The sequence below is a fragment of the Malus sylvestris genome, chromosome 7 (genome assembly GCF_916048215.2).
Source record: "Malus sylvestris chromosome 7, drMalSylv7.2, whole genome shotgun sequence".
Classification (NCBI taxonomy): Eukaryota; Viridiplantae; Streptophyta; class Magnoliopsida; order Rosales; family Rosaceae; genus Malus; species Malus sylvestris.
The window spans coordinates 35,216,083-35,237,241 of NC_062266.1; the positions used below are offsets into that span (position 1 = coordinate 35,216,083).

Consider the following 21,159-nt stretch of genomic DNA (forward strand, 5'->3'; position numbering starts at 1 on the left):
AATGTAAACCTTTATGGATTGTTTGATATTTTACTTGAATAAAAACTTTTGTACTTAAAAACATTTTTTGAGTTTTGCAATTTGAACGATTATTTGGTATGACTGTTTTGAAAAATTGAATTCAAAATTAACTTAAAAATTAGCATACTTCCAAAAACATTAAAAAAAATGCTACACTTACTATATATATATCATCTCTCTAATAGAAATGAGACCCACATGTGTTGTGGGCTCTTATTCTATTATAGAGATAGTACAAATATGTGATAAGTGCAGCATTATGACTTATTTGGAAATTATTTCAAAATGACTAAAAACATTTTTAGACGAAACTTTGTTGGGTTTCATAAGCACTTGAAGTGTAATTCTTCTAGGAAGCACTTCAAGTGTTTTTCTATAATTTATTTGTATTTTTACCAAAGATTAGTTCCAAAAATATTTTCACCAAAAACGTTTTTAGCCATTTTAAAAGCATTTACAACCTCTTGTTGTTTTTAAACTTCAAACCTATTATTTTCTCTCTCCTCCTCTTCTCCCGGTCTTTCTTTGGTGGCTCTCTTTTTCTATGGTATCTTTTTATCTCCTCTCCTCATATGGTCCTCTCTCTCATTTCTTTCGATATCTCTCTTGATTTGATCATTTCTCTACTTTCTTTCTCGCCCCTCCTCTCTGAATCTCTCTCCTCTTTTTTTTTTCTCTCCTACCTTCCTCCTTCCCTCCGAATATTTCTCCTCTTTGTCTCCCATTTCTCTTTTGATCTTTATGTCTGTTCAATTGAACTTAGTAGTAATTCCTGAGCCATGTGGAGTTGCCCTAGGATATTTTTCCTTTTCTTTTAATTATTAATTAAAAAAATCCCATATTAAACAAGTTTTTAAATCTTAAAAAATTGTCTTTAAATGATGTTCTTAAGAAATCTTTTGAAAAATTATGAATTTTTTTTAACACAATACCAAACAAGTCCTTAGGGTCTCAGCTAACAAGATACTGCATATATCGTGTATATAAATATATAATTAAATGTAACCTTGCAGGTCTTGGACTTCTTTGCGCATTTCTTATGTTTGGGATCTCTGGGGTTTATCTCAGTGTGAAGAAACATAAGTTCATTAATCTCAAAGCCAAGTTCTTCCAGAAAAATGGAGGTCTATTATTAGAGCAGCACATTTCTTCACATGGAAGCCCAAAAATTTTTACGTCCGAAGAGCTAAAGGTGGCCGCTGACTATTACAACCAGATTCACACTTTTAGTCCAGTAGAGAGTGGAAAGGTTCACAAAGGACTTCTGTCAAACGGTGCGATTGTGGCCATAACGGAAACAGTAGTGGAGGAGGGCCAAATCGGGCGTTTTATAAATGAGGTTGTCACTCATACCAAAATCAACCATGAAAATGTGGTGAAGCTCTTGGGCTACTGTTTAGAGACTGAAGCACCCATGTTGGTCTATGTACTCGCCCGCAACGGGACCTTGTTCGACTACATTCATCATGTTAATGGGAAAAAAGCATTGTCTTGGCATATTCTTTTAAAGATAGCCTCAGAATCTGCAGCTGCTCTTGCTTATCTGCATTCTGCAGCAGAGACATCAAAACCAATGATCATTCATGGAAATGTCAACTCTTCCAACATATTATTAAGCGATTGTTTTGTGGCCAAGGTCTTCGGTTTCGGATCTTCAAGGTTGGTCCGGGTCCCTAGTAATGAATCCCAGATGAACACATTGGTACAGCAGACGGTTGGTTATCTAGACCCCGAATATCTCCAAACAGGCCAGTTGACAGATAGAGTGATGTCTATAGCTTTGGAGTCGTCTTGTTATAACTTTTGACGGGAGAGATGCCATTGTCCTTCAACAGACCAGAAAATCGAAGAATCATAACATCCCATTTCGTTTCTTCTGTAGAACAAAACGACATATTTCAGATCGTTGTGCCACAACTAGTAAACGAGGGTAACAGAGAGCAACTCAGAGCTGTTGCGGAGCTTGCAAAGAGTTGCCTCAAGTTGAGTAGTGCCGAAAGGCCTGCGATGGAAGAAGTGGCAAGGGAATTGAGGAGGTTGTGTGGCAGGGCAGCACACATTCTTCCTAAGCTAGTTCACGCCGACAACTATTGAAAGTATATGTTTTGGCCAACGATCTAATGGTTAAAACTTCAGAGTATAGAATGAGCTTACTACTAGAGTTGTTTTCGATAATCCATTGCGTATGGGCTGTGGCTGTCAGCTTTGTTTTTTTTTTTCATGAACCATGTATATTTGAAAGTTGAACCAATCTTTGAAAATAAGGCAAAGTAAATTTTAATTTTAGTGCTAATATAATGCGCATTATCGTCATTTCTTTGATGGAAAATTTTCATCTTGTTCTTGAGTCGTCGACGGCCACCAAGTTGGTGACAAGACAAAACCAGGTAAATTTTTATGACATTTATATCCTGGCCACGGCCACTGCCAGTCAGAGTTCCTAGTACAAAATGGTATTGAAAGGACCGACTACATGTAGTCCAATTTTATTGCCATTAACAAGTTCAACAATAGAGTACTACAAACCAACGGAAGATAAACTATGAACACTATTTTATTAAACAGAAAACAAATAATTAAGGTTGCCGAGATGGCTACAAACTGAAGCCACCTATATAAACATTAATATATATATATATATAGTGAAAACTAAAGCAAACTCAAGCCTTAACAGGTAAGAAACTATAATATCCTTAACCCACAAGAAATCATAAATAATAATAATTTTTAATAATTAAATTTCCAACAGAATCCAACTCGAAAGCTTTATAACAGTTGTTAACATGGAGGCATTCCTTGTGGCGGAGGTAACATTTGCGCTCCTGGGCCCTTTCCATTTTTCACTATGAACGTCATGTCCATACCCCATGACATATGTCGATCCAGATGACAGTGCATAAACCAAACGCCTACACACAACAAGAAGAAGAACAACAATTTACACGATCTAATTATCATTCATTAATATATAACGAATTAGGGGCTGTTAACTAAAACTGGAAACTGGAAATTGATATGGTTATTATCAAATGGCCCCTTATGATAATATATGCACTAAAGATGATGAACGTCTTCATTAATTACGTACCAGGATTGTCTGCCTTGAATCTAATGGTAGTCCAACCATTTATAGGGACAGCGATGGTGTTTTGAAGAGGAGGATCAACAAGATTATACGTCAAAGGGTCCTTGTCCTTGTCAAAATTCCCAAGCCCCCGTCCCACAACGTAGAAACTGAATCCGTGGAGATGCATCGGATGGTCATCTCCTCCCACCAAATTTGTCCCCTGAAACACAATTTCCACAGTTGAGTTGTACTCCAGTATCTTCACCTCCGTCGCTTGCTTCGGCGTCTGTAGGTACAACGGCAAGTCCTGAGCTGTAAAATTAAACAGCAAGGGCGGGGAATTTGGAAAGCGAGTTCCAAATGCCCCATTGACATGGAAATAGTAAGCTTGCAATATGTCAATGGTAGGGTCAACAAAGCTAATGTTGTTGATACTGGTGGCAAAACGTGTCCCATTAGGCCCAGTACATGAATTACTCGGGCAGGGTAGTGTGTTGATGGATAGTGTAAAAAACAAATGAGTTGTTATCTTGTGTGGCACGTCAACAGGGTGGTTTTTATCAGCCAAGCTTTTGAGTTTACTGGTAAAGTGAACTGATGCGTTGGTGTCGTTATGGGAAGGAAGATTAGGCAACGAAGTAGGGGTTGAACTAGAATTTCTGTTGTATCGGAGTAATGCGGTGGTGGTTGTGTTGTCGTAGGGAATTCCAGCCGAGGCAACATAGGCTTTAGCAGCAATGTAGTAGTTGTTGGGGCTTTGGTCGGCATTTAACAAGAGATCAATAGTTTGCCCGGGAGATATGGTTACATAATCTGTTGAAAATGGCTTGGTGTAGCTAGCATCTGAGCCTACAACCGTGACGTTGTGATTGGCAATGGCGAAAAACATCATCTCCTGCACGGCAGAGTTGATTAGTCTGAGCAGGTAGGTTTTGCCGTAATCAACTATGAGCTTGAATGTGTCTGGTTTTGAGCAAGGATAGAGATCGCCGGGTTGACCATTGATGAGGTAAGCATTTGAATTATTAGGGTCCCCTCCACTTTGAATCGTTTCATCGTAAAGTTGTCCAATATCTTCCTTCCACCACTCTCCTACAATTTTCAAATATAACGATTTGCAGAAAAATAAGGATCGTAAGTTGGAAATGTTTATATAGAAATCACTTATATTCATAAGCTCTTTTACGAGAAATTCTTTCATTAGAACACATCGAAATTTTTAATTAATAAAAATACAAGTAAAAAATTCCCAAAAAAAAACCTTTTTAACTTTAGCAACCAACGTTGTCACAAGCGTTTTTAGTTATTTAAAAGCGTTAGCTATCCTATAAGCGGTTTTGGAAGATTGAATTGATTTGCATACCCAAGATGATTGGTAATTCTGCGTGAGGCTTGGTAAAAGGGTAAGTGGCTCCCTTCTTGGGGTATATGACTATAGCACCGTGGACGGTGGCTCGATCCCACTCACTGTGAGCATGCCACCATAGGGTCCCTTCCTCTGAGGAAAATATAATGGTTTGGGTAAACCTAGCTCCTGGTTGAATAGGACATTGCGTGATGTAATCAGGACCGTCCGACCATGGGTTCCTCGGTTGCTTAACTCCATGCCTGAAATATAGATGGATCAGAACTGTACTGGTGTCATGAAAGTAACTAAAAGCCGCATGAGATTACATGCACAGTATAAAGTTGATGAATTACCAATGGAGGGTAATGTTACGATTGCCCTTGTTATAGACATCCACTATGACAGTATCTCCAGCACGAGCATACAATGTTGGTCCCGGAAACTGGCCGTTTACAGTCAAGATGTTCTTTGTGCTACACAGTCGTTTGTATGAAGTTTCTTCGACCTACAATTAATTTTTGCAGACAAACAGAAGATATCATCAATTCATTAATATTTTTGAAATCAGCATCCATGATGCATGAATGCAAAATATATGTATAATTATAGCCATGCATGCATGCAATTCATAAATATGCATCAGAATTTAAAGCTGAACTGCAAACAAACACAAGATATGAGTTCATTAATATTTTTGAAATCAGCATACATGCATGAGCATCGTTTATAAAGTGTATATACATATATATCACACACACAGAGATATATATAACCATAGGCATGCATGCATGATGCATGCAATTCATACATATGCATCAAAATTTAGAACTGAACTGCATCGAAATTAAGGAAATAATGAGCTAGGTAATTACCACAAAAGTGTACCGAGGAGACAAAGCTTGGCAATGGAAGATGCCAACAGTAGACAATAGCAAGCCGACTGCAAGTTGCAAGCTAGTTAAAATATTCATGTTGATCGACGACGATATTGATGATTGCTTTCCAATCGATCGTCTTTATAGCTGTATCTGTTACAACTACTAGTGATGATCACGGATTCACAGGAGTTGTGTAACTATTATTTGGTCTCTATATTTCTGTTACTGATGCAGTTCGCAGGAGTTGAGGACGGATATATATAGAGACAGAGAGAGCTAAATAAAGCCCAGGTGGCGATTATACGTAATAAAATTAAAAATTAATTAATTAATTAACTGGTGAAGGTTAGTCAAGCTATGCTAAGTAACAATTAGTATGCTTCATGAAACACGTGCGCTTAATATCTTCACTATACAATGTTCTCTCATGTTTTTTCATTCCATGCAATCACAAATGTTTTTACTGTTTATTATGTTGATCAATTAAACTTGGATTATATTTCTAGATTAGTTCGAAGCTTATGTCAGCACGCCATATATTTCAACTTGTTGAGATTGAGAAGTCAGATCAAGGTTGATTTGGACAAGCATGATAACGAGAAATACCATTTTTCACACCGAAATTTTTTCTCCATATATAGTGTTTCATACCTAACAAATTTGTTAGGAAAACATCATCAATTTAGTTAACATTCAATGAAGAAGAAGAAGACGAATATGACTATTCAAATTAAACATGATAACGAGATTTGAGCAATTAATACAAATTGCAAATTGCAGCATGCCAAGCCAAACAGTTATTGGCCTCCACGGCATTGACTGTACTAGGTTCATTCGTCTTTTTCTTTCGAGTTAATTGTAATATGAACCTTGGGATCAATCGAAAACAAGAATAAAAAACAAGGGAAGGTCAATTGTTGCGGGCATGGGTTTGGGTTAGGTCACGAATCAGCAAAACACAATACCAACCTTCTACGCCAATGATTACTAGAGATCAAAGATCAATAAGGTCAAGGAACACTCACGACATTCTGATGTGGAGGAGAAATTCTCTTTTGCAACTATTTTATAGTTTTAGTAACATCACCTGTCTAGCTAATAAATATTTGTCACTTTTTCAAGAAGTGTACATATCAAAATTTCCAATGAAAAAACTCCCGCATGGTCAAATGGTTGAAAGAGAGACTCTGCGCGTGGAGGTGGCGATGACTGGCTATTGCATCTTATACGATTTTGATTAGTTTTTTTTCGTGGAAGATCTAGAGGGCGTTACGGATGGAGCAAGCTACTATTTTACTATTTTACGGTATTGGTAAATGTTATAAGTACAAAACGATAAGAAAATTATTTTTCAACAAGAGGAAAAGAGCGTAACTTGTACAATAATATGCTCAAACTCCAGTTATTCACTCATCCCTAACCTATTTTTCTCATCCCTTGTTATCCACATATATTGTGTCTTACAATATACCTAAAGTTATGCCATGTCTACGAATCGACCCGATCTTCATGACGTCCACAGTCCGAAACAGATGAAGAAGCTGCGATACTCTTTCCTTTGCCATGCCATTGTTGGGCCCATGTCCTCACTTTCCTTTGGTTTTGGTTTCTGTAAAACTTGGAGCTGATTCTGCAGGATCTGTACAAGAAAAGCAGTTACTAAGCAGGAGAAATTGGGGGTAACGACCGCGAGGTCACAACAAAAGTTATACATCTTCTCTTTAATACCTCAATCCGGTGCTGAAGAAGCTTTTTCTGGGCCTCCAGCGGAGAAGCTGTCAGATTTGGATCGCTGCCCAACCTCTCCCCATAGGCCAAGTTGGCTCCGGGGACAAACATGTAAGGTGGAAACTGAGAGAAGGACAAGTTTGCAGCTCCACCTTGGGCTGCAAGTTGTGGCTGTGATTGTCCAATAGAAGATTCTCCACCAGATTCAGTATTAGAGGAGTCAGCCGTATGTCTTTGAACCTGAGGAATCACCGTATATCCAGGAGACCTGCATGCAAGAGGACATAGTTTGTAAGGCTCTGGCATGCAGCATTCTATGCAGTGCAACATATCCAAAGTTTATGTATCAAGCACACTCTCACAAGCAACCTAGAAATAAATTAAAATACAATGGACACATATGATCACTCCACCAATAAAAATGTAAACCTTAACTTAGGATACAGGTGTCATTACCATACTAGTCTGTTTGCAGAAGGATATACATAAGACTTCTCATATATTGATGCAGCAGCAGCAGCTCGGAGCCTGGCTTCATGTTGGCTCACATTATCACCCGCAACTCCACCACCCTGAGCCGTTGTGCCTGTCCCTGTTCCCAATTAAAATCATCAGTCAACTCGCCACAATTTTATACTGAACAAAAGATCAGAGTCTCAAATGATCAAAATATATTACATAAACAAAGAGCATGAAATCCAACTGGCATTTTATTGGTGCCTTCGTTTTTCTTTACCCTCAATAATTATCTTACATAAAGGAAAAGGAAATGTAAGTTTAAAAACTACAAAGTTCAGCAATTAAAAACTACAAAGTTCTTTTCCTTTAATAACCAAATATCGGACCTTATGGTTGTCACACAGAAACTAAAAGATACAACACAAATTGCACTGCTCAGAAGTTTACCCTGTTGATGAACATCTGACTGTGAACCCCTATGTCCAGCTGTACCTGTCCCACTGTCAGGAGGTACAACTAGGGCTCTGCAAGTAGGGCAGGTATGCTGTCGCTCTAACCATGATCGTAGGCAAGCGACATGAAAAAGGTGTGTAAGAATAACCCAAGAACTTAACAGCATGGTATTAAGATTACCGGAAAACCAATATGCAGACTAAACCTGCATATGCATACTGCATGGCGTTAAAGATATGCATGCATACTAATGTCAGATACTTACCTGTCGCCATTATGCTTCTGGTGCAGGGATGAAGCAATCTTCTACTTCCAATACCTCCTTTATGAATTCTACTAACGAAATAGGTCTGTAGTGTTGTAATTCGAACAGTATGGAAGCAGGGACTGCTTCTTGGTTTTATACCTAGGGTTTCTATCGATTCCCCCCTATTAACGGAAAGGATATCCACCCTGATATTCTCTAATCAATCAGAGTCCCATCATGACTCTTATTATTTATATTCTCTTAATAAAAGACCCCGAAACTGATTGCAAACAATCAGGACTCCAAATATATTCATTCCTTTAAGGTTTCCGAGAATAAAGATTTCATTTGACTTGATTACCAAGTCAACTACTTTCTCAAAGATTTTCGGCACAATTCATTGTCCATTCACAAATGTTTTACATTCTCCCACTTGAATGGCAATGAGAACCCCTTAACGAAATAAATATATATGGTGATCACTAGAGTCCTTTCAGGCTTGCAACCATGTCCTTTTAAAGCAACCTGTCACTCTTGAAATTAAATGCAGAACCAAGGAAATAAAAATACAAGTGAAACTGTATTTTTCCTCCATGATCACATACACACTTAACTTAAGAGCACTGTGTTACTAAAGAGATCATGATGTATAGAACTGGCAGTCAAAAGTCCAATTCCTCACAACACAAACTGAATCATTTATCAGTACAAAATTATCTGTCAAAGAAACTTCAAATATTAATTCTCAATACAATAGCCAAATAACAATCCAAAATAAATCTGAAAGAAACGGTTATCAATTAATCGAGTGCTTACTCCCACTCATTAACTGAATCAAAAGTCTCTCTAACGCCCATGTTGTAGACATGCCGCTTAAAGACTCCCACTGATAAAGCCTTTGTCATAGGATCAGCTATCATCAACTCAGTGTTGATATGTTGAATGTCCACCGTCCCCTTTCTCACTTCATCTCTAACCTTTAGATACTTTATATCCATCAGTCTGCAAGCCAACGACCTTTTGTTGTTCTTTGAGAAGAACACTGAAGCCTTGTTGTCACAATATATTCTTAATGGTTTCTCAATGTTGTCAACAACCCTCAGTTCTTTCACCATATTTCTTAACCAAATAGCTTGTTTGGTTGTTGCATAACATCCAATAAACTCAGCTTCCATAGTGAAGGACGCAATAGAGCCTTGCTTCGCGCTTTTCCATGAGACAGCTCCACCCGCGAGTAAGAAAATATAACCATTGGTTGATTTTCTGTCATCCACGCATCCAGCTAAGTCCAAATCTGTGTATGCCACCAGCTGCAGGTTATCAACATAGCTATAAGTCAGCATATAATCCCTTGTCCTCTTCAAATACCTAAGAACCTTCTTGGCTGCAATCCAATGAGATGTGCCAGGATTTGATTGAAATCTTCCTAGTACACTCACTGCAAATGCTAAGTCGGGCCTAGTGCATACTTGAGCATACATTAAACTGCCAACTAAAGACGCATAGGGCTTGTCCTTCATGCTTTCCTTTTCCAACTCATTTTTGGGACTTTGTTCAGTACTCATTTTATCCCCTTTCCCAATAGGTAATTCTCCACTAGAGCACTTCTCCATGTTGTATCTTTTGATGACTCTATCAATGTATTGTTTTTGAGAAAGACCAAGAACCCTTTTGCTATGATCTCGTATTATCTCAATACCAAGCACAAACTGAGCTTCTCCCAAATCTTTCATATCAAAGCTTTATGTTAACAGTTTCTTGGTTGCATGTAACAATGATATATCCGAGCTTGCCAATAGTATATCATCGACATATAAGACCAAGAATATGAACTTAGAATCACTGACCTTTAAATACACACATTCATCCATCTTGTTCTGTTGAAAACCTGCTGCCATTATAACTTGATCAAACTTCTTGTTCCACTGTCTTGAAGCCTGTTTTAGCCCATAAATGGACTTGTTCAATTTGCAGACCAATGATTCCTTCCCCCTTTCAACAAATCCTGGTGGTTGTGCCATGCAAGGAATTAAATATCGATATTATCGGCGAAATATCGCCGATAATATCGTTTTTTTCCAACAGCGATATTTTCAGAGTATTCCAATTGATTATCGTGATAATATCGCGATATTATCAATAATATCGATAATATCGCTCTCTCTCTCCGTCGTCGGAACGGCAGCCGAGCTCCGTCGTCGCAGCTGCCAAGATCTGCGCCTCTCACAGGTGGTGATGGTGCTCGCCGGAGTGTGCGCCACAGTGGAGGTCACGGTGTCATCTGCCATTATCGCAGAGGCTGGAGAGAGAAGACTGATGATGTGTGATGATGGTGGTGTCGTCCTCGAGCTGCTCGAGTCGAGCAGATGGTGCTGCTGCTGTGTGTGTGTGTGGTCACGGCAAGAGAGGGAGAGAGGTAAGAGGATTTTGAGAGAGAGAGAGAGAGACAGTGCAGAGAAGAGAGAGAGAGAGTCGAAGTGAGTGAGAGAAGGAAATGGCTTGGTCCCTGGTGTGGATTTGCACTTTGAAGTGTGTCTGTGCGTGTGTGTGTGTGTGTAGAAGTGTGTGTTTGTGCGTGTGTGTGTGTTATCCGAGAGAAATCCACACTTTGAAGTGTGTGTCTGTGCGTGTGTGTGTGTGGAAAGGAAAGAAATAATAGAAAATGAGGGAGTGGGGTGTGTCTGTGTGTGTGTGAGTGTGTGTGTGTGTGTGTGGAAAGGAAAGAAATAATAGAAAATGAGGGAGGTACTACATCCCACGTGAAGAAGGAAGAAAGGTAGTAAAGAAATGATGGGTGCGGCAGTATGTCAGAATTAGGGTAGATTTAAAAACTAAAATATGAGTTTTACTTGAAAGTTGTAGTAAATCATTATATATAAATAATTATGGTGTGTTTAATTTTTTTTTCATTAATTACTATATATTTTATTCACTCACAGTGTTTGCCAGCTCGCTGTATAATCAACTTAAATCAGTTAAATCCATCATGTAATGCATTTTCTTCCAATTTTTTGTGATAAACTAATAGATAATTGACTAAATAAATATCCTGCAAAGTTTCAATAAAAATTTCCAAGTTTTTCTTACAATTTCCGTGGTTTCCATGTAATTTTTATCGATATCGATATTATCCCGATATTTCCATCGATATTTCCGTGTTTTCGGACTACCGATATTTCCGATATTACCGATATTTTCTTCCTTGGTGCCATGTATATGTCTTCCTCCAAGTCTCCATTGAGGAAAGCAGTCTTGACATCCATCTGATGAAGCTCAAGATCAAAGTGTGCAGTGAGAGCTAAAAGAACTCGCATGGAATCCTTGGTAGATACAGGAGATAAGGTTTCATTGTAATCGAATCCTTCTCTCTGCGTAAACCTTTTAGCCACCAGTCTTGCTTTATGTTTGTCAACTTGTCCATGAGAATCCCTTTTTGTTTTGTAGACCCATTTGCAGCCTATCACTTTAGTAACTTGCTGATCATTGGGGACTAAGGTCCATACATCATTCTTGTGCATTGAATGCAGCTCTTCTTCCATAGCTGCATACCATAGTTTGGACCGAGCACTCGAAACTGCTTGATTGAAAGAGATAGGATCATCATCATCTCCTACATTATGCTCAGCCTCATTGAGGTATACAAAGTCTGAGGAAATGTTTGCCTTTCTTGTTCTTTGAGAGCGCCTTATATGTTGTGCATCTTGTTGAACCTCATTTGGTACCAGGACGGATACATCTGCTGCCTCATTGATGACAATAGAAGGCGATACCATAGTATTCTCAGTTGGTGGCATCACGTTTTCATCATTGTGATCTGGAAGCACTGTCTCAGCCTCTTGAAAATTGTGTGTGTCACTTTGGAGCAACAGTGGTTGTGGTATCTCAGTGACGTCGACAGTGTCGTTTGGCAGATCAAGTAATGAAGGACTTATGGTTTCTTCAAATTTAGATGTTGGTCGAGCTGATGTACAAATGGAACCCTCTTCAACAAATTTTGCATTATTAGTTTCCATAATGCGTGTGCTAGAATTGGGATAGTAAAATCTGAATCCTTTGGACTTATCTGGATAACCAATAAACCAACAGCTAGTTGTTCTTGGATCCAACTTCTTCTCATTTGGGTTATAGAACCTGGCCTCAGCTTTACACCCCCACACATGGAAATGATTAAAGCTAGGTTTCCTCCCTGTCCAACATTCAAAAGGTACTAACTTCACTGACTTGCTTGGAACACGGTTTAGGATATAATTAGCAGTTTTCAAAGCTTATCCCCAAAGAAAAATCGGCAATTGTGAGTGTGCAAGCATTGATCGAACCATATCCTTGAGAGTCATGTTCTTTCTTTCTGCTACTCCATTTTGATGTGGAGTGCCAGGGGTTGTATATTGGGCAACAATGCCATTTTGTTCAAGGTAAGTTGCAAAAAGTCCCTTGTGCTGTCCAGTTTCAGTATACCTGCCAAAATACTCACCACCTCTATCGGATCTCACAATCTTAATTCGTTTTTCAAGTTGTTTTTCAACCTCCAAATGAAAATTTTTAAAACAGTCAAGTGCCAAAGACTTATCAGAAATCAAAAACACATGAAAACCTTGAAAAATCATCAATAAAAGTTATGTAATAACTGTTCCCACAAATTGTTTTATTCGGAAATGGTCCACAAATATCAGTGTGAATTATTTCTAGCAAGTTTTGACTTCTATTCGAACCCATCTTTCTGGTATTCGTGAGCTTTCCCTTAAAACAGTCAATACAATCCTTAAAATCACTGAAATCTAGCTGTGGCAACAAAAGCTGTTGTGAAAGTGCTAACATTCTTTCTTTTGAAATATGGCCCAGCCTTTTATGCCAAAGTATTGATGATTTTTCAGAAGTTATGTTGCTTTTAGAACTATTTAGTGACACATTAAAACACTCATTGTAGTAGCTACAATCCATTTGCCACATATCAGTTTTGAGAAAAGCACTTCCAAGCAAGGTGTTCATATTATTCGAATGGAAAAATTTTACACTTTCATTGTCTCCAACAAAAGTGATTCCTGACTCAACTAACTTTGATGCTGAAATTAAACTCATTCGCATTGAAGGTACAAATAAAACTGGACTCAAAGACAAAACAAAACTCGATGCTAAAACTAATTTAACACTGCCCACAGACTCCACAGCCACCTTGCTCCCATTTCCCACAAAAACGTTGTAGACCTCATTGTTTATTTCCCTTGTTTTTTAGAACCCCTGCAAATAATTGGTTATGTGGATGGAACATCCAGTGTCAAACCACCAGCTTTGAGGAGGAATGATAATTAAATTCGATTCAACACAGACAAAAACATTAATAATTTTACCTTTCCTAACCAGCCAGTTTTTGAAACCAATGCAATTCTTCCTCATGTGGCCTGTTTCTTTGCAGAAATAACACTCCTTATCTTTATCATTTTCAGTGTTTACAGGTTTAAGTTTGTGAGATCCTTTAAAAGTGTTAGTATTCTTAATTGAAGGGTAAGAGTTGACCTTCTTTTTCTTCTTGTTGGCAGTATTCATAGGACTAGTACTTGGAACTCTATTGCCTTTTTCAGTTTGAACAAAATGCACTTCTGCATTCTTATCAGTTTTCAGCCTGTCTTCTTCTTGAGCACACATTGAAATTAATTCATCAATACCCCACTTGTCTTTCGAAGTGTTATAAGACACCTTGAGTTGACCATATTTCGCAGGGAGCGAATTCAGTGCCATATGCACCAGAAACTGATCAGTCACAACCACTTCAAGATCTTTGAGCTTTAGAGCAAGGTCTGCCATTTTTAGAATGTGCTCACGCACACTCCCAACTCCATCGAACTTTATGGAAGTGAGTTGAGTGAGAAAAGTCCCAGTCTCAGCCTTCCCAGATTCTATGTATTTTTCCCCAATGGCAGCAAGAAAAGCCTTGGCATTGGTGTGCTTTGGAATTCCTCCTTTCACCGACTGAGCCATGGCCTTCTTCATGATCATTATTGATATTCTATTGGCTCTCTCCCATTTTTCAGACTTAATCCTTTGATCTGTAGTGCTTTCAGTAGTGATTACTGCAGCCTGATATTCTCTTAAGGCCAGATCCAGATCCATCAGTCCCAACACTATCTCAATATCCTCTTTCCATTTTTTAAAATTCGAACCAGTCAATGTTTCAATGTTAGTAAAATTGAGTGACGTGGTTTGAGTAGCTGCATTCAGCAAACAAACAATTTATTAACATTTCATACAAAAGTTTATAACAGATATAAAGAAGAAGCTTATGACAAGTTTCTTCATCCTCTCAATAGCATATAAACACAACAACATCTTTGGACTGAAGTTGCTTATATTAGTTTTGCATAATCCAAACATAGAACACAAGGGTAATATATATATATCCAACACTTTTGAGCAGATGGATTACACAATCTTGTCAGTTCCATGTTCCATTATACACTAACTCATTCGAATTTCAACAATAGTAATTAAACACCTTTAGGCAGATTAATAATTTTTACATATATCAAATGAGTCAGATCCAATCACTTGGACAATAATCAACCAAAGCACGCTAAACACTTTTGAGCAGATTAACGTTTATGAGTCTTGAAATTATATTCATTAGTATAACTTTGATGAATAAATGTTCTTGTAGTCAGGTTATGACCCACGTACATTGTCTCTCTGTTTCCTACCTGAACCTGTCGAGGATTACGCAGCAACAATATATATATATATATATATATATATATATATATACATATATATGTCTTTATATATATATATTCAAATTTATCATTTATACATGTCAGGAATTATCAGTGCAGCGGAAGTTTATTATCACATGAATTTTATTGTCTATGGATCATATCTGTAAGTCCTTATATTGAATCCTAACCATACTGTGTGGCTCTGATACCACATGTAAGAATAACCCAAGAACTTAACAGCATGGTATTAAGATTACTGGAAAACCAATATGCAGACTAAACCTGCATATGCATACTGCATGGCGTTAAAGATATGCATGCATACTAACGTCAGATACTTACCTGTCGCCATTATGCTTCTGGTGCAGGGATGAAGCAATCTTCTACTTCCAATACCTCCTTTATGAATTCTACTAACGAAATAGGTCTGTAGTGTTGTAATTCGAACGGTATGGAAGCAGGGACTGCTTCTTGGTTTTATACCTAGGGTTTCTATCGATTCCCCCTATTAACGGAAAGGATATCCACCCTGATATTCTCTAATCAATCAGAGTCCCATCATGACTCTTATTATTTATATTCTCTTAATAAAAGACCCCGAAACTGATTGCAAACAATCAGGACTCCAAATATATTCATTCCTTTAAGGTTTCCGAGAATAAAGATTTCATTTGACTTGATTACCAAGTCAACTACTTTCTCAAAGATTTTCGGCACAATTCATTGTCCATTCACAAATGTTTTACAAGGTGTCCACATAATAGTTTCTTGGCTGTTGTCATCTCTTCACGGCAAATGATACAAGTTGCATCACTTCTGCATATTGATAATCAACAACTAAGACTCCAAATGCAGAATTTGATAATTACAACACTTGGAAACTAATTAGACTTTAAACTTACGCATTAAGTTCTTCAGGCGTAGCATCTGGGAATCGATCATTCATGTTTGATGTGAGCTTTCGATAACGAATATAATCAGCAATGCGAATCTTAAAGTTCCTAAATGTTTCATAGAGCTCACGTATCAAGTGCAATGGCACACCATAGTACCTGGGATGGGACAATACTCCATGTCAATCAAGATAGAATAACCTCAGCTTATGCACGTCAACAAGCAAAATTCTCCCCATGCTTAAAATTTAAATTGGTAGGATTTTGGTCCAACTACTGTATCATATTCTAACTTCATGCCCACAGCTTCTCTGCCACTACGGAGCTGTTGCATTCAACACAGATTGAGCCCAACATGTTCTCCAAATTGTGTCATATTTAGCGAAAAAAATGTGTGTGTAAGCAACTTATCTAAACCTAAAGATAAACAGAAATACTCACGTGAAAATCACGAGGAAGAAGCACAAATACAGAGACAAGTGAAGCAAGTCCCGAATAAGTTCCAAGTAGAACGTGTAGACAGGCTTCTTCTCCCATTGTCCCTCCATAAGCATGTCAGTAACATAGAAAACATATTTCACAAATGTTGACACTGTTGTTGTTGCTAGTATCATGTACCTGAGATACAAAATCATGGACACTGTTAAATGAGAAAGACGGAAGAATGCAGAAATTCATGACTTGTCCATATTATTGGTTTTCATAACTAATGTTTTCTGTATAATCCCATCACAACTATTAGTTCTCCCCTATTGCCTTTCGTACTCGACATAAATCATTCAATGCACCTTCATATCATTCGCCCTATCAACCACTTTCCATGACAACATAATAGACTTGCTCCGCTCGTTTCCAATATAATGAAGCTTAATGCAATATTAACCATCGGATTTATCGGAACTTCTTTTGCCACGGTCTGGCACATGAGGTACCATAAAGTAGTGAAGCAAACCTACAACAAGGATCAAGATACTTTCAGACATTACTATCTCATACTTTTATCCTTGGGGCTGGCTCTTCTGATTCCGCGCGCTTTTACTGTAATTGAGGTACATTGCATTTATCTTGCCCTTTCTTTTGCCTTAAGGTACCAGTTTTGTACGATGATGCTCCTTTTTACACCCGTCTGATTAGAGCTTGATCTATTGTAATAGGTTCTGTGGGCATTTTCAATATATCTTGAAGCTGTGGCAATCTTACCACAGTTGGTATTACTGCAGAGGTCAAGAAACATTGACAACTTACTGGAAATTACGTTTTCCTTCTCGGGTATGTTCCAACTCCGCCGAGGCATCAATGCATTTGCTCATTATTCTTGGATTTCTGCTCATGTGATTATCTGTGGTGTTATTTTTGTTTGGTAACATTGTGCAGTGCTTATCGTTCTTTATATCTTGTCAACTGGATTTACCGTTTCTTCACTGACCTCCACAGAGTTCGCTGGATACGTAAGTTCTCTTTGTATATAGCTTGCACTTAATAATCATTGAGTGCATTTTCAGCCACAGTGATATAACTAATTTGTTGTAAAATGCCCAACGCACAGCTTGGATTTCAGGCCTAGTTCAGACTGCTCTTTATGCTGATTTTTTCTACTACTATATCAAGAGGTAACTTTGCTCGACTCTCTCGTCTCCCCATAAGAGTAGTTTGTATCATACTGTGCGTCGAAACGAGAAATATGAATACGGAGCAATGGCTTTGGTCTTGTAACATATTTCCATACGCTGTGGTGTAACAAATTATGACACTAATTCGATGTTGACACAAATTATGATACCGAATCATCAACTTTGGTAGATGATGCTGTATCCTAATAACAAGCTTGTCTGCTTTTTCTTCAGCTGGAAGGAGCACGAGGAGCTTAAGCTTCCCGCTTGACGTGGATCATTCTGGATGTGTGGTTTCCACCCCACCGGAAGGCAACAGAAGAGGAATGCATTATGCATACATACTTGAGGACATACAGAGCCAAAAGTTAACCATTGCTGTCACTGTTGGGGGATTTTCTCCACGTTAATGGATTAGATTCTGATAAGATCTTGTTAATTATTTACTAATTTAACGAACCACTCTCACCTGATTGTAAATAAATTGGATTTTTATTTGGTTGTCAATTTTGGAATGTGTGTTATATTTCTCAGTATATATGTATAATATAAACGATGTTGAAACATATACGTCACTTACGATATATCAGATCTCTATCAACATATTATATACCTCCATATTTCAAGGAAGAAACCAAGAGGGAACAAGTGTATTCTGGTCACTCTAAACCATTGACCTCCGAATTAAAAAACTAGCGATTCAAATTCAATGCCGCGTTAAAGGAAGGAACGCAGAAGGAGGGCAGGTTGATTTTGTTAAACTCATAGACATTGATGTTCCCTCAAAGTTGTTCTGTAAACCAAAATTTTAGGTAGGAGCTGATCAGAATTGGGAATGAGCTAATCCCAAGTCAAGTTATAAGTCTTAGAATTACAACCACGTTTCTGTTGAGAATAAGTTGAGGAAGGGAAGATAATTAAGATGGAAAGGATGCGCAAACTCTGTTGGTTTACTTTAGGCTTTCATTTTGTTTGTAGCATACTTGATCAATCTCGAAACTACCGATTACCGGTCAATATTATACCGTCAATGACCCAAAAGAGTTTCCCTCCAACCAGGAGATCAATCACAGCGCAACACGTGTCGACATCAAAAGCCAATCATAGCGCAACACATGTCAACATCAGAAGTCAATCACAACACAACACGTGTCAATGTCAGAACAAAGTTAGAAACTCTCTTCTATAAAAGGAGATCATTCTCCCACAATATTGCCTAATGTCATTTGTATTAAATCATTCACTAATACTCACTAAAGAAGAGCTTGAATCTATGTACTTGTGTAAACCCTTCACAATTAATGAGAACTCATTTATTCCGTGGATGTAGTCAATCTGGGTGAACCACGTACATCTTGTGTTTGCTTCCCTGTCTCTATCCATTTACATACTTATCCACGCTAGTGACCGGAGCAATCTAGCAAATGTCACAAACTTGACACTTTCTGTTGTACCAAAATCTTCATTGATTTTGTGCATCAACATTTGACGTCGTCTATGGTAACGACACTTATTCCCACTCTATTCAACTTTGTCAAGTTGGTTTCCATCATTCGTACATTCTCTTTTGACCAGGCATCCCTCTCCAACATAGGAAGCGAAGGAAGCCACAATACATAGAATGACATCCCTCTTGCACCTAGTGCGAAGCAACGAAAGAATGAAGGAAAAAGGGTTGCTCTTCAAGCTAAAGTCAATAAGCTAGAAGCTCAGAACAACAAGATAGCAATGAAGAATGAGGTCCTCCAGGAGCAATATGAGAAGCTCTTCGAGACATTCCATGAAGCTAGGCATGCTCAAACACATGAGCTCGTTGCCCCCGTAGAAGTTAACCATCAACTGGGTGTCCCCCAACACGGAGTGTCACCTGCCTTCGACATAGATATCCCTGATAGGGAGCGAGTTACCCATCGATCTGATAATCAACATGAGACTTCTTTCAACACAGTTGCTTCAACCCGAAGCAGGAGAAGTGGAGTAAGACACCTCCTTGCAGAATGAGCGGAAGGATCGAAAGCTGTTTATCACGATTGTCAAGACTTCCTGAAGCAACGTCGAGAGAACTCCATTCACATAAGCTCAAAGATTAATGACCCAAGGGTTTCTGAGATACTCGGTCATCTACCACGGCCTAGGCAGGCTGCCAATCTAGGGAAGGAACAACAGGTCCCAGAGGAACATGAAGGTACATGGGACTTGGATGTATTCCGACAGACTCACCCTAGAAGTTAGTACAACGAGTCCAAGGAAAAACCACATGTTCTTGCTCAAACTTTCCTACTTCCAAGAGGCGATGGAGACTTACGGAAGAAAATTCCAGTGGTACATAACTACACTCAAGACCCCCTTGTCCTACAACTCCTTGAGAAAGTAAACAAGTTGAAGGCCGAACGTCAGGCCGAGATACCTGACTGGAACCAACCCAGGTCTGGCCCTCTCACAAGGAGGATCATCGACACCTCCCTTCAAGCGAAGAAAAAACAAAAGATTGGTTTATAACTCTATACTCTCTATACTGAAATGGAGGACCCGATTGAACACATTAACCTCTTTGAGTCCACCATGGCATATCAGATGCACACCGACGAAGAGCGATATCTTATCTTCCATTCCACCCTTTCTGGTGGAGCTCTAAACTGGTATTGTCGTCTTCCACCCGAGACACTAGACTCATTTAAGGAATTAAGGAAACTGTTTGTCTCTCAACACATATTCCAGAACGATCGCTTACATTCTGCAGATGACTTGTACATTGTTCGCCAGAAACCAGACGAGTCATTACGAGAGTATACTGGTCGCTTCAGCCATGAGTATTCTCGCTACGCTGAGGCAGATGACAATACCGCCCTCAAAGCCTTCACGGCAGGCTTACGTGATTGTTTCTTCAAGTACATGATCAATGCCAACACTTGGAAGACTTACTCTGAGGTGATGGCATATGCTTACAACCACGTCTTCGCCAAAGCAAGGACATACCAAGGGAACCCCCTTATGGTTAACCCCTATCAACAAGTGGGAAGTGGAAGTCAAGTTATACCAAGTGAGGAGATCTTGGCCATTCAGACACCCATTGCATCATCTCTTGCTTCATTTAGCTACTTGCTAAGTCACCAAACGTATTTGTCTCTTGGTAAGAGGAATGCTTTTTACTCTCAGTAAGCCCATTACAGCAAAAGGGATAAAAGTTCGTATCAAGACAACCAGGGGTGAATGTACCGTCGACTATTATGACCATAAGGCCAAGCCTCACTCTTTCAAAGTGGAGGACTAAGTACTGAATGAAATGCTATTATAAGAAGGCATACACATTACAAATGTTTTGACCTTTAACCGCTTGAGATCTTTTGTCACATAAGTCATTCGGCAAATATTTAAAGAAGAGGGAATTCAAACAACTTCTTCTGAGTCTTTTGCATTCCTAGCACTGGAACACTTGGTCTACGTTGACCTACTCAGAGCTTCAACATGTGTACTTTGACACAAAGTATGTGATACTAAGTGTTACAACCAACATGATTCACATATCGAAAGCATGGATCCCTTTATGCATAGCAAAACATTCATAAACATCACTCATGTCAATCAACATAAACATTATACATTCCAACATATTCATACATAAACATCATACATTCTAATACACTCATACATAAACATCATACATTCTAACACATTCATACATAAGCCAAATGTGCTTCGAAAGGGTTCAACATACTTTGTGTCATTCGACACTTGCTGCAATGTGCCTCGA

At 38.6% G+C, this 21,159-nt stretch overlaps 3 protein-coding genes and 2 pseudogenes across 3 annotated transcripts; 2 read left to right on the forward strand and 3 right to left on the reverse strand.

Annotated features, from left to right (window-relative positions):
- LOC126628235 (wall-associated receptor kinase 5-like) overlaps positions 1 to 21,159 on the forward strand; it is a 28,530-nt pseudogene that overhangs the window by 955 nt on the left and 6,416 nt on the right.
- On the reverse strand, positions 2,553 to 5,515 carry LOC126628233 (laccase-15-like). Its single transcript, XM_050297846.1, has 5 exons — positions 5,309 to 5,515; positions 4,790 to 4,941; positions 4,452 to 4,696; positions 3,110 to 4,180; positions 2,553 to 2,930 (listed from the first exon to the last, which is right to left on the reverse strand). The coding sequence occupies exons 1-5, from the start codon at positions 5,405 to 5,407 to the stop codon at positions 2,800 to 2,802; spliced, it is 1,698 nt and encodes a 565-aa protein (XP_050153803.1). The 5' UTR covers positions 5,408 to 5,515; the 3' UTR covers positions 2,553 to 2,799.
- Positions 13,154 to 15,438, reverse strand: LOC126628236 (uncharacterized). Its single transcript, XM_050297848.1, has 3 exons — positions 15,248 to 15,438; positions 13,547 to 14,404; positions 13,154 to 13,436 (listed from the first exon to the last, which is right to left on the reverse strand). Exons 1-3 carry the CDS (start codon positions 15,255 to 15,257, stop codon positions 13,405 to 13,407), a joined length of 900 nt encoding a protein of 299 aa, XP_050153805.1. The 5' UTR covers positions 15,258 to 15,438; the 3' UTR covers positions 13,154 to 13,404.
- On the reverse strand, positions 15,637 to 16,352 carry LOC126630325 (ERAD-associated E3 ubiquitin-protein ligase HRD1A-like). The gene is made up of 3 exons (XM_050300409.1): positions 16,240 to 16,352; positions 15,808 to 15,957; positions 15,637 to 15,721 (listed from the first exon to the last, which is right to left on the reverse strand). The coding sequence occupies exons 1-3, from the start codon at positions 16,350 to 16,352 to the stop codon at positions 15,637 to 15,639; spliced, it is 348 nt and encodes a 115-aa protein (XP_050156366.1).
- Positions 16,382 to 17,915, forward strand: LOC126630326 (ER lumen protein-retaining receptor-like; annotated as a pseudogene).